The sequence below is a fragment of the Aulostomus chinensis genome, chromosome 18 (genome assembly GCF_037954235.1).
Source record: "Aulostomus chinensis isolate RoL2024-O1b breed Wild chromosome 18, RoL_Achi_v1.0, whole genome shotgun sequence".
NCBI classification, from domain to species: Eukaryota; Metazoa; Chordata; class Actinopteri; order Syngnathiformes; family Aulostomidae; genus Aulostomus; species Aulostomus chinensis.
This window is the reverse complement of record NC_141337.1, coordinates 16,113,357-16,127,372: the sequence shown is the minus strand read 5'-3', so window position 1 is coordinate 16,127,372 and position 14,016 is coordinate 16,113,357. Positions and strand designations below refer to the sequence as shown.

General features: G+C 44.1%; 3 protein-coding genes across 3 annotated transcripts; 2 read left to right on the top strand and 1 right to left on the bottom strand.

Moving 5' to 3' along the window:
• Window positions 1-607: 607 nt before the first annotated feature.
• Window positions 608-3,052, bottom strand: LOC147245393 (cleavage and polyadenylation specificity factor subunit 4-like). Its single transcript, XM_086184842.1, has 7 exons — window positions 2,834-3,052; window positions 1,951-2,055; window positions 1,808-1,858; window positions 1,396-1,548; window positions 1,214-1,309; window positions 977-1,083; window positions 608-694 (listed from the first exon to the last, which is right to left on the bottom strand). Exons 1-7 carry the CDS (start codon window positions 2,838-2,840, stop codon window positions 635-637), a joined length of 579 nt encoding a protein of 192 aa, XP_086040968.1. The 5' UTR covers window positions 2,841-3,052; the 3' UTR covers window positions 608-634.
• A 1,873-nt stretch (window positions 3,053-4,925) lies between these two features.
• Window positions 4,926-6,749, top strand: mpst (mercaptopyruvate sulfurtransferase). Its single transcript, XM_086184732.1, has 2 exons — window positions 4,926-5,546; window positions 6,014-6,749. The coding sequence occupies exons 1-2, from the start codon at window positions 4,958-4,960 to the stop codon at window positions 6,310-6,312; spliced, it is 888 nt and encodes a 295-aa protein (XP_086040858.1). The 5' UTR covers window positions 4,926-4,957; the 3' UTR covers window positions 6,313-6,749.
• A 1,279-nt stretch (window positions 6,750-8,028) lies between these two features.
• Window positions 8,029-12,479, top strand: LOC147245391 (SUMO-conjugating enzyme UBC9-like). Its single transcript, XM_086185180.1, has 7 exons — window positions 8,029-8,361; window positions 8,630-8,715; window positions 8,847-8,930; window positions 9,460-9,532; window positions 10,002-10,111; window positions 10,318-10,397; window positions 12,025-12,479. The coding sequence occupies exons 2-7, from the start codon at window positions 8,650-8,652 to the stop codon at window positions 12,086-12,088; spliced, it is 477 nt and encodes a 158-aa protein (XP_086041306.1). The 5' UTR covers window positions 8,029-8,361; window positions 8,630-8,649; the 3' UTR covers window positions 12,089-12,479.
• The last annotated feature ends 1,537 nt before the right edge of the window (window positions 12,480-14,016 follow it).

Below are 14,016 nucleotides of genomic sequence, written 5' to 3'. Positions count from 1 at the left end.
AAGTGACCAGAGTTCAGGTAAGACCACTCTTACTGGAACCACCAGCAGTACTACTGGTCATACTGGTCCTGTGGTATACAGCTCAAGACTGCAATGATTGATGATTGGAGCCAATTTAGCTTCTGCTTCTAAATGCTGTTGGAATGCAGGAAAAAGAAACCTTGCACCCCCCCCCCCCATGCCCCCACCCTTCCAACTTCCTCCCTGACCTGATACTGCCTAGTCTACCCCCCCCCCCAAATCCCCCACGAACACTGACCGTCTAACATTTATAAATTAAACCGGTAGCCCTGAAACACCGCCTCACTGGTCAGAGGCTCCAGGTTGTGAGCGTCTCCTTCCCCTTGGCGTTCACACACCTGGAGGAGGGACAAAGAAAGAGGACAAAGTCAAATGGATCATTGTGAGACAGAAGAGACATGGCCAGGGTTCCAGTCCATCCCTACCTGTCCTGTAGAAGATCAGCACAGTGGCCACACAGCACCTTTTCAAGTCGTCATGGAAACGTCAGTCCCCAAAAGGTGACGCCACCACTGCTGCAGCCCCATCAATGTCTTCCTGTTGAAGACAGCCAAGAATGAGCCCCCCCCCCCCCCCCCCAAACACTCACATCAGTTCCAGTCCTGGGAGCAGCTTAGCGGAGCCGCTTCCTTCCTTGAGGGCACTTGTTAGCATAGTGGCCCTTTTCCTGACACTGGAGACGAGACAGAACACAACATGAATGCCTCAATAGTCAAAGTTCAACATCACTCAGCTGTCATTGGAACATTCTAGGTTCACCTGGAGAACCAGGAGCACAAGCCAGTTTGGTTCCATTCAAAATTACAACAGTTGAGTGAGAGAACTGCCCAATATTCACATTTATGAGAGAACACCAGCGGCAAATCAACCTGATATTCACATAACAGCAGTGATGGCAACTTGAGTTGTGACAAACTGACTCAGTGATTATCAGACAAACATGCAGCCGAATCACCTTGAAGCAGGTGACCTGGTCCAGAGGCCGAACCCTTCGGCTGGAAGCCATGTTGTTTTGCTGAGGACCAGAATTTGCTCTTTTGTCCTGTGGCCGCTGGTCAGGACCTGAGATGCAGGAAACAAAACAAGAAAAAAAACACCTCAAGTTTAAACCAGCAGACTTTTGGTGTAAAGCACATTTAGCAGGTGCTTGCGTCACCATGGAGACGTGTGTCCCACAGTGAGCGGTACGTACTGTGTGTGCCCAAGCTTTGGTCATTCCAGGGATGCTGCTCCATCTTTGACTTGGGGTCAATGTGAAGAAACGGACACCGTTTGTTGTTGCATTCACCTGAGAAAGAACACATGAAAATGAACATTGTTGTTTAAACACAAAGTCCCTGAGCTCCACTATGGGATTTGGTCAAGTCAACTCACCGAACTTGGAGTAGAAGGAGCATTCAGGCATCTTGGTGGCGTCGTACTCATGGAGGAACTCACACTGGTCTGCGTTCCTGCAAAGCCCCCTCAGCCAGTGCTTACACACCACCTTCTTCTCTCCCATGATGTGACGGAACGGACACATCTCACCTGCCACAACAAGGCAACACATTCATCCATGAGTCTGGAATATCAGAACTGCCTAACAGCAGTCACGTCTGACTTTCATGACTGTGCATTCAGTGAGTTTGAGGATGAACAATTAGTGGTGTTTGTATACAGAGATCCAACTCACCAGCGTCTATCAACTTATTTACAAAAAAAAAAACTGGCTACATTGGAATGTCCTTCAAAAACTGAAGGACTGAGGGGACATGGCGGCTGACATATTGACATGTTGTGTTTTTACCTCTCTGACAGGCGGATCTCAGGAAGAGGTCACACACAGCAGCAGCAGATTCTGTGAGGGAACACTCAGCATTAACCACAGTCTCATTAAGGGGTTGTTACCTGCAGCGGCTAAGCAGCAGCTAGCAACTGAGCATTACTTACTGTCCATGCCGGGGAAGAGCAGAGGCCGGATCCCCAGCTGCTGCTCCACAGCCACCTCCAGGTAGAACTTGATGTGGTCCACTGGAGCGACAATATCCTGAATGACTGGTCAAGATGGAGACTTTAATACAGCGTTAAAGCAGCAACAGATCCGTCTAACAGAAAACAAACATCCTGGAGCTTCACTAACACAACACCACATGGACGACCTTGAAGACACCTGACCTCCACAAACACATTAGCAACAGTATAAACTTCCTCCTCAACCTTCCAGGAATCTTTAACAAGGACTGATTCCTTCACAACTCCATCACACCAAGTAGCCACCCTCCTAAGACAGGAGGTTGGCTGAGGTTTAGGAGACTTGCACCAGTAATTCCGCCCTGTGAGTTAAAAGCAGCTCGCATCAGCAGTGAGTGGAGGAGCGGCAGGAGCTTACAGTCTGAGCCGTGGGCAGCCTCCTCCACTCCTCAGGTGTGAAGAGAGCATCACCACAGGAGTGTCAATTAAGAACCAAGATAAATACCCAATGGATTTATATCACTCAGCTTAACCAGTAAATCCCCTTAATGTTGGTAAGTACATTTGACGAATGAATAGAGTAACCAAGTGGGTCTTTATTATCAAGAAAAAACAGCCTGTCAAACTTTAGAAATCAATTCAAAATGCTAATGCTTGACTAACGAGTTGAGCGCATTAATTTATTTATATGATATAAAGTTACGGAGACAGCGTAAACTAAGAGACATTTCTGTAAATTAGAAATCTGGGCGAATTCTCAACATCCGTCGCCGGGCAGGAAGGCTAGTTTAGCCTAGCCTAGCGATGCTAGCCTAGCACAGTGTAAACCAGTCTGATAAGAAGCCCGTGGATGTGGTCTTACCGCTCATAGGAAGATGAAAATCGGACCAAACTCAGTGGAAAACCTTCAAATTTGCTCTCTGGAAGTTTGTAGGACTCCTTCAAAAGTCTGTGCTTCTCTGAGCAGCTCGAGGTGAAGTAACCGTTGATGACGCGCTGCTTCGTCTTATATACGTCGGCTCATTTCGGGATGGGCGGGGCTGTGACGGAGCACCTGGTTGCTAGGTGCGTCATTGTTGTTGTTTATTTTTAATCCTCCATTTCCTCTCTGTACTCCTTTATATTTCAGTGTCAATAAATAATATAAATGTCTATATAAATGTTGTCATATGGCTATAATCATGAAATAAATAATGATAAATAAGCAATAATCTATGAATATGTAAAGTGTGTGAGAGTAAATTAATCAAAGATTTAAAGCAAAGAATCACTTTTGAGGATTATAAACAGGTTTATAAAGCATATGGAATTCCAAAGTTTTGCTTAAAATATTAAGATTGGGAGATAGATAGATGGATGGATAACCTTTATTTCTATTTATTGTCATTGGTGCATCTGGATAGGCTGGGGTATGTCATCCCATCCTAACATGTGTGTTAGGATGCTCCTGGTGAGACAGGGCTGTGTGGGCCACATCCTATGTGGAACGGCAAACTGGTGGCTTTCCAGGGGAGAGACTGTCCTCACTATGTTTCAGGAGGAGCCTCTCAAAACATGTCATGATAACTGCAGTCAGTGCATCTGACTGTAATCAATGGGGCTGACGTTTTGGGCACAGGTGATGATTTGAGGCAGGTGGGGACTACAACTGGGTGCAGGGAGAGGTTGATGCCCTGCAGCCAGACAGGGTGTCACTCTTCCTCAGTGTGGATTTCATCTGATGACAGTGCAGGAAGAGAGTCTGCTGCTGCTCTTCACGCCGGGACAACGGGACACACAACACACACAGTAAACATGTCATGTGTTGTACAGGCTGCCATGAATCAGCTCTCCATGGTAAAATCCACACGGTAAGAAACATGAATCAGATTTCTTGATTTCTTGAAATGCATTGAATTATAAAACCCGCCGCATTTGATCAAATCTAACGCTACCATGAGTTGGGTCGGTGAACGTGCATTCTAACTGCATTGTGAACGTCTGATAAGAATGTATGTTTTATGTCATTGCTGGAACGCAGCAGTTGCCGACATCCTCGGCTGCTGTGTGTGTGATCGATACAGGTAGAGAAGAGTGACCAAGATGCTGCTGGTGGGAGTGAGATGATGCTACTGCTGGTCCTGTCGAATCACGTGCACAGGTTGAGATATAGTTAGTCTGTCCAGGGATGCTCGACCGATTCTAGCCAGATGATTTAAAGAGGAACTTATTCTTGCGTTTGATGACCGGTCATCATTTTGAACTCATCTGAGACTTCTGCCACCGTCGGCTTTGCTTTCTGATGTGCATGAACACATGAACAGCAGTGTGTCGGTTACAACGCTACATTTCCTTCAAACCTTGTTAAGTTATGACCTCTGCCCCCCTCCGCACTCCCATTTTATGAAATTCTATCGTACCTTCATTTGACTCACTCTGCCATTACAACCAACATTTAGACCTAGAAGAGCACCCCTGTTCAATCAAAGTCCTGCTACTGGGGTTAGAATGCGGGACAAAAGGGATTAACAGATCATTGGTTCAGATTATGTTACCTGTATATTTTTTTTATGTTTACTCAGTGACATACCATATCCCAAAAAACAAACATTGTAATGAGTCAGTAGCAGGGATTTTTTTTTTATATAAATATACTTTTTTCAATATGTTCAAAGATTAAAATGAATAGAGTTTTTAACAACACTTGTCTTATTTTTTCATGAAGCATGTTAAGTCAAAGGCAGGCTTGTGTTGGAGTTTGTTTAGTTGTAAATTTTACTGTAACTGAGTTTCAGTTTTCAGCCTCTTGACTTATCCTGAAAAAACAATATCGGTTGCCCCCCCCCAAAAAAATCGTTTTGGTTTATTTCTGTTTTCACACACTTGTACCCCCTAACACCTTTCTTCCGACCCCTCCTCTGAGTGAGGGGAGGACGGGCCTTCTCTCCGGAATGATTATGTGTCCCTCTAGCGCCGGGAATGCGTGCTTCCCCTTGGCTGCCCCGTCATGGCCGCACAGACCCGAGCTCTGGTGTCAGCACAGTGGCTTGCAGATGCAGTCAAAAGCAACCTCGTCCGCTCCAACATTCGAGTTCTGGACTCGTCATGGTACCTAAAGAAAACCAAACGAGATCCCAAAGCAGAATTCGCGGAGAAACACATACCGGGCGCGTTGTTTTTCGACATAGACGAATGTTCCGACAGGAGCTCCGACCTGGATCACATGCTGCCGACACCCAGCGACTTCTCCCGCTACGTGGGAGACCTGGGCATCGGTAACGATACGCACGTAATCGTGTACGACACCAGCGCGTTCGGGTCGTACAGCGCCCCGCGCGTCTGGTGGATGTTCCGCTTGTTCGGGCATTCTTCGGTGTCCGTGCTGGACGGCGGCATGAAGAACTGGCTTGCTAGCAGTTATCCGTTGGCCTCCGAGACCTTCAAGCCCGAGCCCAGAGAATTCAAGGCGTCCATGAATCAGTCGTGGGTGAAGAGCTACGAGGACGTGCTGGAGAACATCCGCACTGCGCAGGTGCAGGTCGTGGATGCCCGGTCCGCTGGCAGGTTCAGGGGCACCGAGCCGGAGCCCAGAGACGGTGAGCGGGACTGTCAAAAGTTTAAAAAGTGGTGTAATTGATAACAATAATGTCCGTTTCTGGTTATAATTCAAGTATTATATTATTTTACCCAATCATTTAATTGCTCGTGTGTGCTTTTTAACTAAAAAGTAAGTATTTACGTTTACAAGTCTTAGGATTCCGGGCTTGTAACTGACAGGGACGCTTTTAGAATATCGTCATAAATGGTCACTGCGTCTGATGTAGTACATTTGGAAGGGGCTCAAAATGTTACCTAGGTATAAGTACCTCTCTGAGGATTCATTCCTAATATCGATTGTATTTCATTTGTGCTGTGGCATAAAGCAGAAGTTGGTGACAAACTGGCCTTCATCAGCTGGTTGATGTCTGTTACTGCCATCTCCAGTTTGCAGAAAGAGAGTTGATAGGTTTCAGTTGTTGTTACCCTCAGTAATGATCATGCTTTTACACCTCACTCCTCACAGACATGCTACCGGGCCACTTCCCCGGTGCCATCAGCATGCCGTTCACGTCCTTCATGGATGACTCTGGAAAGCAGCTGGGAAGAGAGGACTTGTCTAGGCTGTTCAGAGAAGCAGGGGTGAATCTGGAGCAGCCGTTCTGGGTGTCCTGCGGGTCTGGGGTCACGGCTTGTCACGTCGTTCTCGCCGCTCACCTGCTCGGGCACCCGGGGCCTTGCATTTATGACGGCTCCTGGTCTGAGTGGTTTAAAAGGGCGCCTCCAGAGCTCATCATCTCAGAGGGAGAGGGGAAGAAAGTGTGAAAAGATCAAGAGGAGGCAGTGGACACTGCTAGCCAGGTTGTAATTACCTTTGCAAGGAAAGGAAGAAATGGAGCCGGATGTCAAGCGTAGCACTTTCCCTCCCTGGACTAATGCTCAGTGGCACAGGCTGTGACAAGTTGTGCATTTTGAAGTTAGAAAACTAATTGACAAGGTTTCAGCAGCTGGCAGCCATCTAATTAAAAACTTAGGTACACTTTATGAGAGAAATAAAACTATTTTTCAAGATGCACATTCTGCTTGTTTCTCACTGAATTGACCAATATTTTTTTGATGTATGTGTTGAAAAAAAAAAAAAGACACATTTTCAACACACTTCAAATAGTGTGAGATTTTCCAGCTTTGTGAAGAGCTGCGTCATGATGGGATGTAATGTGAATGTATTCTACGAATGTTATAATAAATGAATGTTTGAACCACTGGTAGGCTGTGAATCAGTCATTGTTTTGTTTACGTCTACAGTGTTAATATAGTTATCTTTAATTCCTTAAAATGGGTCGTGTCATGGAGGAAAAAACTACTTCATTCATTTACCAGAGGTAAATATTTAGTTTGGTGAAAGGGCAACGGAAGACAGAAGTTCAAAATTCCTGGAATAGGAAGGTGATTTTTTTACCGCACTTCATTCAGGTTCAGTACACTGATTCTGATGCAAGTGAGTGGGAATCTTTTCACTGTTTCACTTCACAACTGTTGAAAAGTGAACTTGTTGAGAAGGAAGCAGATAAAGAGGCTCTTTGGAGAGCCTGCCCCTTGATCTCCTGTTTCTCTTGCATATAATAAAGAGTACATCGGACAGCCCTCCCATCAGTAAACTAGTTTTTTATTGCAGTAGCAGCAGTATTTTAGGGTGGAGAGCATTTTCTTGAGACTATTGATCTTCTTGCATATAATAAAATATTTTGGATGCTGACGCAGAGGAAATCAAAACCAGTTCAATCCGGTTCCTGTGCTGGATTTGAGGTGTCTGGCAACATGCCCGATTTCCAAAGAGAAGCTGTTTTTAGCCTTTGTTACGTCCTGGTGTCACTCTGTCAAACTGTCTGTAACTAATCAGATGTATACAACATTATTAAAAAGAAGTTATGAATAACAAAGAAATATCCAATTTTAAGCAGTTCTTATAAGATTGCAGTGAATCTGTGCAATAAATGTCTGTTTCCCTTTATCAGGCCATGGGAGGAATTTTGTGTTTGAAGTATTAAATATAATGGATAATGAGTTATTTTAACAATACATCGTGATGTCAGCTGTTACTATGCTCCATAGAGGGAAAAGGAAAGAGAGCAGAACTAAAGAGAGCCACAACTGGGCAAACTATAAACGATTACATCATTTTGAACAATTCGGTTTGAGCTGAAGAATGTGTTCAATTTAATGCAGGAGAAGGTCTTGCATCTCTAACAGTGTTTGCTGCCTGGCGCTCTGCTTAAAGTGTAACTTCAATAGCAAAGTTAGCGTAGTGCGTGCTAAATTAAACTAAGATTAACTTCAATTTAGTAAAAATCGATATCATTCTATTCAGTCACGAACAAAGAACACGGGCGTGATCGTTTGTAATTTTCTGCTTGAGGACGTTCAAAAGACATGACTCAAAATGAACGAAACGCTCAGAAATACGGATCGCCCAGTTCCATGCCACAACAAAGATGGCGGCTGGTCCGTGACGCGAGTCACTGGGATGTCCCGTAAACTGCCTGAAGGTCCTAACGAAATAAACAAATTGGGGTCCTCTCCTGCTATATGCTAGCTACCGAAACATTATTACGAGTCTAAGTGTTTTGCATAACTGTGGTAAATTGTAAAAAAAATAACACCAAAATATCGCTAGGAGAGTGTCTGGGGAATGTTGATCAAACAGAAGTTTCTTGCGGTTCGTTCCTTTACGTCCCAACTGGTCCAGTAGTTGTGTTTTTAACGTCAAAGGGTGTGTTTTCTTCGGTCGCCGTAAACACATTCATATCTTAGCGAGGGAAATAATCGAATCGCCAAAGCCACGTAATTTTGGTATTTAGCTGATAATAATTACAGGTAAGTTCGGTTGAAACGACATTGCTTGACATTTGCACTCGTAAGGTGGACGATTTTCATGGTTTACGTGCGGGTCGGCTTTAATCGTGTTGTGGAATGGAGTGTCTAACCTTGTCGCTCCCATTGGAGTCACATCAAAAACCCTAACAAGTTCGCTTTTGGCAGTAACGGCTCGTTATTTACACACATTTACAGCGGTTTTATGAACCGTGTTAGGAGACTCTTCAGTGCAAATTGAATAATGAATTTGTTTATGGTTTTTCCACAGGGAGGCGTTGATGAGCAGTAATGTCTGGCATCGCTCTTAGCAGACTGTCCCAGGAGCGCAAAGCCTGGAGGAAAGACCACCCGTTTGTAAGTGTGCTGATCATGGTTACGCAATACCTCAAAAATCACAAGACTCAGTGTGACATCTACAATCTAGATAGTCATTTATTATCGCACATTGCGCACAGACGTGTCACCTCTTTTTCAAATCCACTCAGGGGTTTGTTGCTGTGCCCACCAAGAATCCTGATGGAACCATGAATCTAATGAACTGGGAGTGCGCCATTCCAGGAAAGAAAGGAGTAAGTTACCAAGCAGCCACATTCGGTCATATCAAAGTGGCCCAGAAAGGCTCACTACACCGCCTCCACCTACAGTGCTTTGAGTTTGAATACAACATGTGCTTACGGAGGTCAGATTGGAAAGAATAGTCCCTGAATACCATGAAATATTGCACAGAAGCGTGTTGCAGTCACTCTCTGTCGCTAATTTGTCACCAACCCCCCAGTGGTTTTTATCTGCTGGTCACTCTCGTTATTTATTTGTTTATGTTTTGCTCGGGAAAGATACTCTATACATTGGCTGGCTGAGGGCCGTTCGTCTCCTCGCGTGTGCAGACACTTCTACATATGCAGCAACATGAGTGTGTAAAGTAGACAGCAGGGGCAGACTTCTTGATAGAGAGAAAAAAAAAGTGTTTGGAATGTTCCATTTTTAGTGTCCAGTTTCCTCATCCGATGTCCAATGTAATTCCTGTCATTGACAAGTGTTTTTCCATTATTTAAAATTCCTTTGTACTTTTAACCAAAGCAGTTCTTATTTATTCATTAGACCTTATGGGAGGGAGGACTCTATAAACTCAGAATGCTGTTCAAAGATGACTACCCCTCCTCACCACCCAAATGTAAGTACAGTTACACACAAAGTGCACAGTTGTACCATATGTTGACGCAGGATTTTTTTTTTCCCTCTAAAAGCTGTGTTCAAAATAAAAAGAGAAGTTCAGAATATAATCTTAACGACAAAGTTGGTATATCCAGAGAAGACAGTTATGTAACCGTAAACACAAATAAAGACAAGCGTTTTCCCCGTTTCCTGTTTTGTTTTTTCATTTGTTGGAGGAAGAGTGCTGTACAAACAAGGTTTGGTTGATGAAAAAAGAAAATATTATTATCCATAAATGAGGGAAAAGGCTACAGTTAATAATTCCAAACCAGCAGCCCTGTCACAGCTCGTCTGTACCGAGAGAGGTGGCGTGTCAGATTTCTACTTTGTTTTGTTTTTTGTTTTTTTTATATCATCGAAATCAGGCTTTAACTGTCAGTTTTCCTCCAGTTTTTTAAAATTCAGACTTCTCTTTCAAAACTTTACAGGCAAGTTTGAACCACCAATATTTCACCCAAACGTCTACCCGTCAGGCACCGTGTGTCTGTCTATCCTGGAGGAGGATAAAGACTGGAGGCCCGCCATCACCATCAAACAGGTTGCCTAGTTCCCATACCTGTGTCGCACCAAGCACTCTCTTTAGTTGTGTAGTGTTTGAACTTGACAGGTTAGTTAGTTAGTTTAAGCTGTCATTGCTCGTGTTGAGAACACAGGTGTTTTCACTCATCACCAAGTTCACCGTTGCGGGCTTGAACACACGCACCCTTAGTTGTCTGTCACACTCATGTCTGACGGCGTTTACAGATCCTGTTGGGTATCCAGGAGCTGCTGAATGAGCCAAACATTCAAGATCCAGCACAAGCAGAGGCGTACACAATCTACTGGTGAGTGTGGTCCACTGTGACCTCGTAGTATTGACACTTCTAATGCCCAAGTTGAGCCTGGATTAACAAGTACTATGAATCATACTACATAGTCACATGGTTCTGCATCTCCACAAAACATCGAATTTCCTCAAGCAATGGCTTCCTCGATGAGAAATAATTAAAGTTGGCTCGAACTCTGGATCACACGACGTTTGCGTGCCCGTCGTTTTGTGTTCAGGTGTGAGGGATGAGAGCGACGGCATGTCTTGTCACTTAAAAGAGATTTTTTTTTTTCTTCATGAAATTGGATCCTTTTTCCCATAATCGCGCAATGAAATATTCCTGGCGTCTCAAACCATGAGTGAAAATGTTCACTGATGTGACGGTGGCTGGGGACCCCGACGAAAAGTGGTCACAGAAAGAGTTGCATGGGGAGGCTGCTTTTCACTGAGGCCTCGAACTGGATCCACGCTGTCGATACGATCAGTATTGTCTTACAACTGAGGAGGAAGTTTCAGTTTTATTCCAAGGTGATGAACAGTGAGGGAGAGTTCCCGTCAGACCTTTGAGGCTTCACTTACACGCTCTGGTTCAAGTGACCCAAATCTGATCGGTAAGATAAACGTGCAAGAAGGAGGGGAAAAAACCCCCTCAGGATCAGATTCTCTCCGACTTGTTTCAAGCTTCCCTCGTGTGGTAATAAATCAGATAGGAGTCGCCGTCTTTGCCAGCGCAGCCGGCACCCAAACAGGCAGATCAGATACTCCTATCACTGTCACCATCGGTAACTATGGTTACGGTTTGTTACTGAAGTACATTGCTGAAAACGGGTGCAAGAAGCATCGAGGAGGATAAAAGCCGTTAGCTCATTTCGCTCCGTCTGAAAGTGACGCCGAGCAGCGCGAAAGGCACAGTGTCACAGCTGTGAAAATAATCCGTTGAAGTACAACCACTGACTGAAGAGTTTGCTTTTAGAGTTCATACGCGAGGAACACATGGCGAAGAGCTGTGCTCTCCCCCTCTTCTTCTTTTTCTCCTCTCTAGGGTAGGGTTAAAAAAAAATCCCTGCAACTGCAAGTCTCCAATGTTGAACTTCAGTTTACAGTGAAATGAAAAAAAATATTGTCTTGTTGATTACTGTTGTCACAACAACCTCTGAAAGTCCTTATTTCCCTCCCAAATACACACACACACACACACACACACACAATCCAGCCTGACCTGCAGATAAATTGCTGGATCAGCAATATCTGCTCGGGTGAAGCAACAGCTAGGAATATTTCCTCCGTCTCATTTGAGTCCGTCACAAGTTCATTGGGCTGCCGGTCATCAGTTTGTTTTGTTTTGTTTGTGTGTAACCAAACCATCTTGTTCTTTCATCTGTAGTTTCGAGTGTCAGGTGGATGTCAACACAGCATTCAGAGAGCATAACATGTTAACAAGCTGTCAAAACATCAGATGTGGGCGTGCAATCAGATTTAGGCATTGCAACCTGTAGAATGAACGCAGGTTTTAGAGACCAGAGGGAAACGATGGCTCAGAAGAACAAGGTGTTTTTAATACCGCCAGCTGTGATGTGGATGTGGCGAGAATGAATCCTGTCTGGATTTTGAGGTTTTCACAAGCTGTCTTTGTGTCTTTTCAGCCAGAACAGGATGGACTATGAGAAGAGGGTAAGGGCACAGGCGAAGAAGTTCGCCCCAACATAGAGAGGAGAGGCGGCCGTTATCCTGCCTGAGCAGCCTGAGCTGATGGAGGGGACGAGCAGGAGGCAGGCAGCGCCTGAATGACCACTCCAATAAGAATCCTCCTCCAAGTATTATCACACTATTACACAGTTACACAAGAACACCTGGTTCAGCTTTTCTTTTCTTTTTTTTCTTTATTTGCCCCCCCCCCCCCAGATTCAACAAGATTTATTTTTCTCTTAAGAAATGCATTTTTGATGCAGTTTTACAGCCTGACTATTTATAGCACTCGTATTATCTCCAGTGACGAGTGCTGCCACGCTCGCGCCCGCCATGCTAACATAGACACAATCTCTGTATGATGTCAGATTTGGCAGAGGAGGACATTTTTCTTTTTTTTTTTTTTTTTTTAATCAAACTGTCCAGCTCCACTAATACATAGTGTGTCATCAATTAGGGTATTCGGTGTGACACGCTACAAAGATTTATCCTTCTCATCACAGCTGAGTTTCCAAACCAAATTCCCCCACTTGAGCTCCAAGACAATCCAGATGCTGGTTTATTTTTTAGCTGCTGTCATGGAATGGACCCCCCCCCCCCCCCCTTCAAAAAAAAAAAAAAAAAAAGACAAGGGGAGGTGAATGTGAGGCTCTCCAGACCTCCCCCTCACATTGAACCCAACACGGTCAACAGCACCAGTATGTTTTCTGCTTCACAAAATCACGGTATGAAATAAGTTGCAGCGTAAAAGTTCCAAAAACTCGTTGCCATGTGCTTGATTCATTTTGTCCCAAAATATGTTAAAAAACAAACAAACAAAACCACACACATCCAGAATTGGACAAAGGGCAGCTGAAGGATCCTCATTGGACTGGCCCGTCAGCCGGCACGCAAACATGGAAGTGCACTTGAGAGCAAGCGGAAGGCCTGAGATAGTTAGCCTCGAAACATATGAGCGCATGTACATAATATAAATAAAGAAAATGGTGGAAGTTATGTTTTATATTGTTTTAGCCAGTCGACAGTTGTGTGTGGTATTATAACAAAGAACACAATAAATGGCATACAATTGTGAAATAAAGTTGAATAAAAGAAAAAAACGAATAAGTTTGCGTGAATTTTTCACCGGGGTCATCGGCTTTAGTGTCGACCGGACAACGTTCTGTTCCTCCTTTTTATCTTCACTGTTTGATATTTTGACTATTTACAAATTATATACTTATGTTCATACAGCATTTGTGATGGGAGGTATGGGGAGATTTGCAAGTTTACAGTGTGTCATTGAACGAAACATCCAAATACGTCTGATGTGTAAACTCTCCATCACCGCAATGTTTAAAAATGTATTTTTTTCGGAAGCTTTGAATAATAAGAGGTGTGATAACTGTGCAAAGACGAGTATGTGAAGCCTGTTATTCTGCGTGTCGACAGTTGTGAAGAAAAATGGAAAAACCCTTGTTGTTTAAAAATATCGATTTCCGGGCCTGGAAAAGTCACAGCAGTACCTGAATAATAGAATATATTTGGTTCACTCACTGAGAACAGTCTCTTTTGGCGAGCATCCATTTGAATAAATGTTTACTGGTAACTGTATTGTTCTCTTCATCATTCAAGTGCAAAGAGGTGTTTCAGAGCCTGGTGATCAGAGCAGTCCTGACAGTCACTGTGAAGTCCTGGATATTTTGAAAACGCCTGTGAAACCTGCCTTACTGCACACGGAGGGGAAATGTCAGCTATTGCGGCTTTTGCTTGTCGAAATGTGACACCTTACGTGATCTTCTCAGGTGTCTTTTGTGACATTGTATAGAAATGTAACCCCTTTTCTTTCAGCTCGCGTCTTCTGTGGTTAAGTATGACCTCATTTGACCAGAAAGACTCTGAACCGACTCGGGGTTGGAGGACAACTTCTTCTTTCTTTCTTTTTTTTCTCTCTTTTTCTGCGTTTCAAC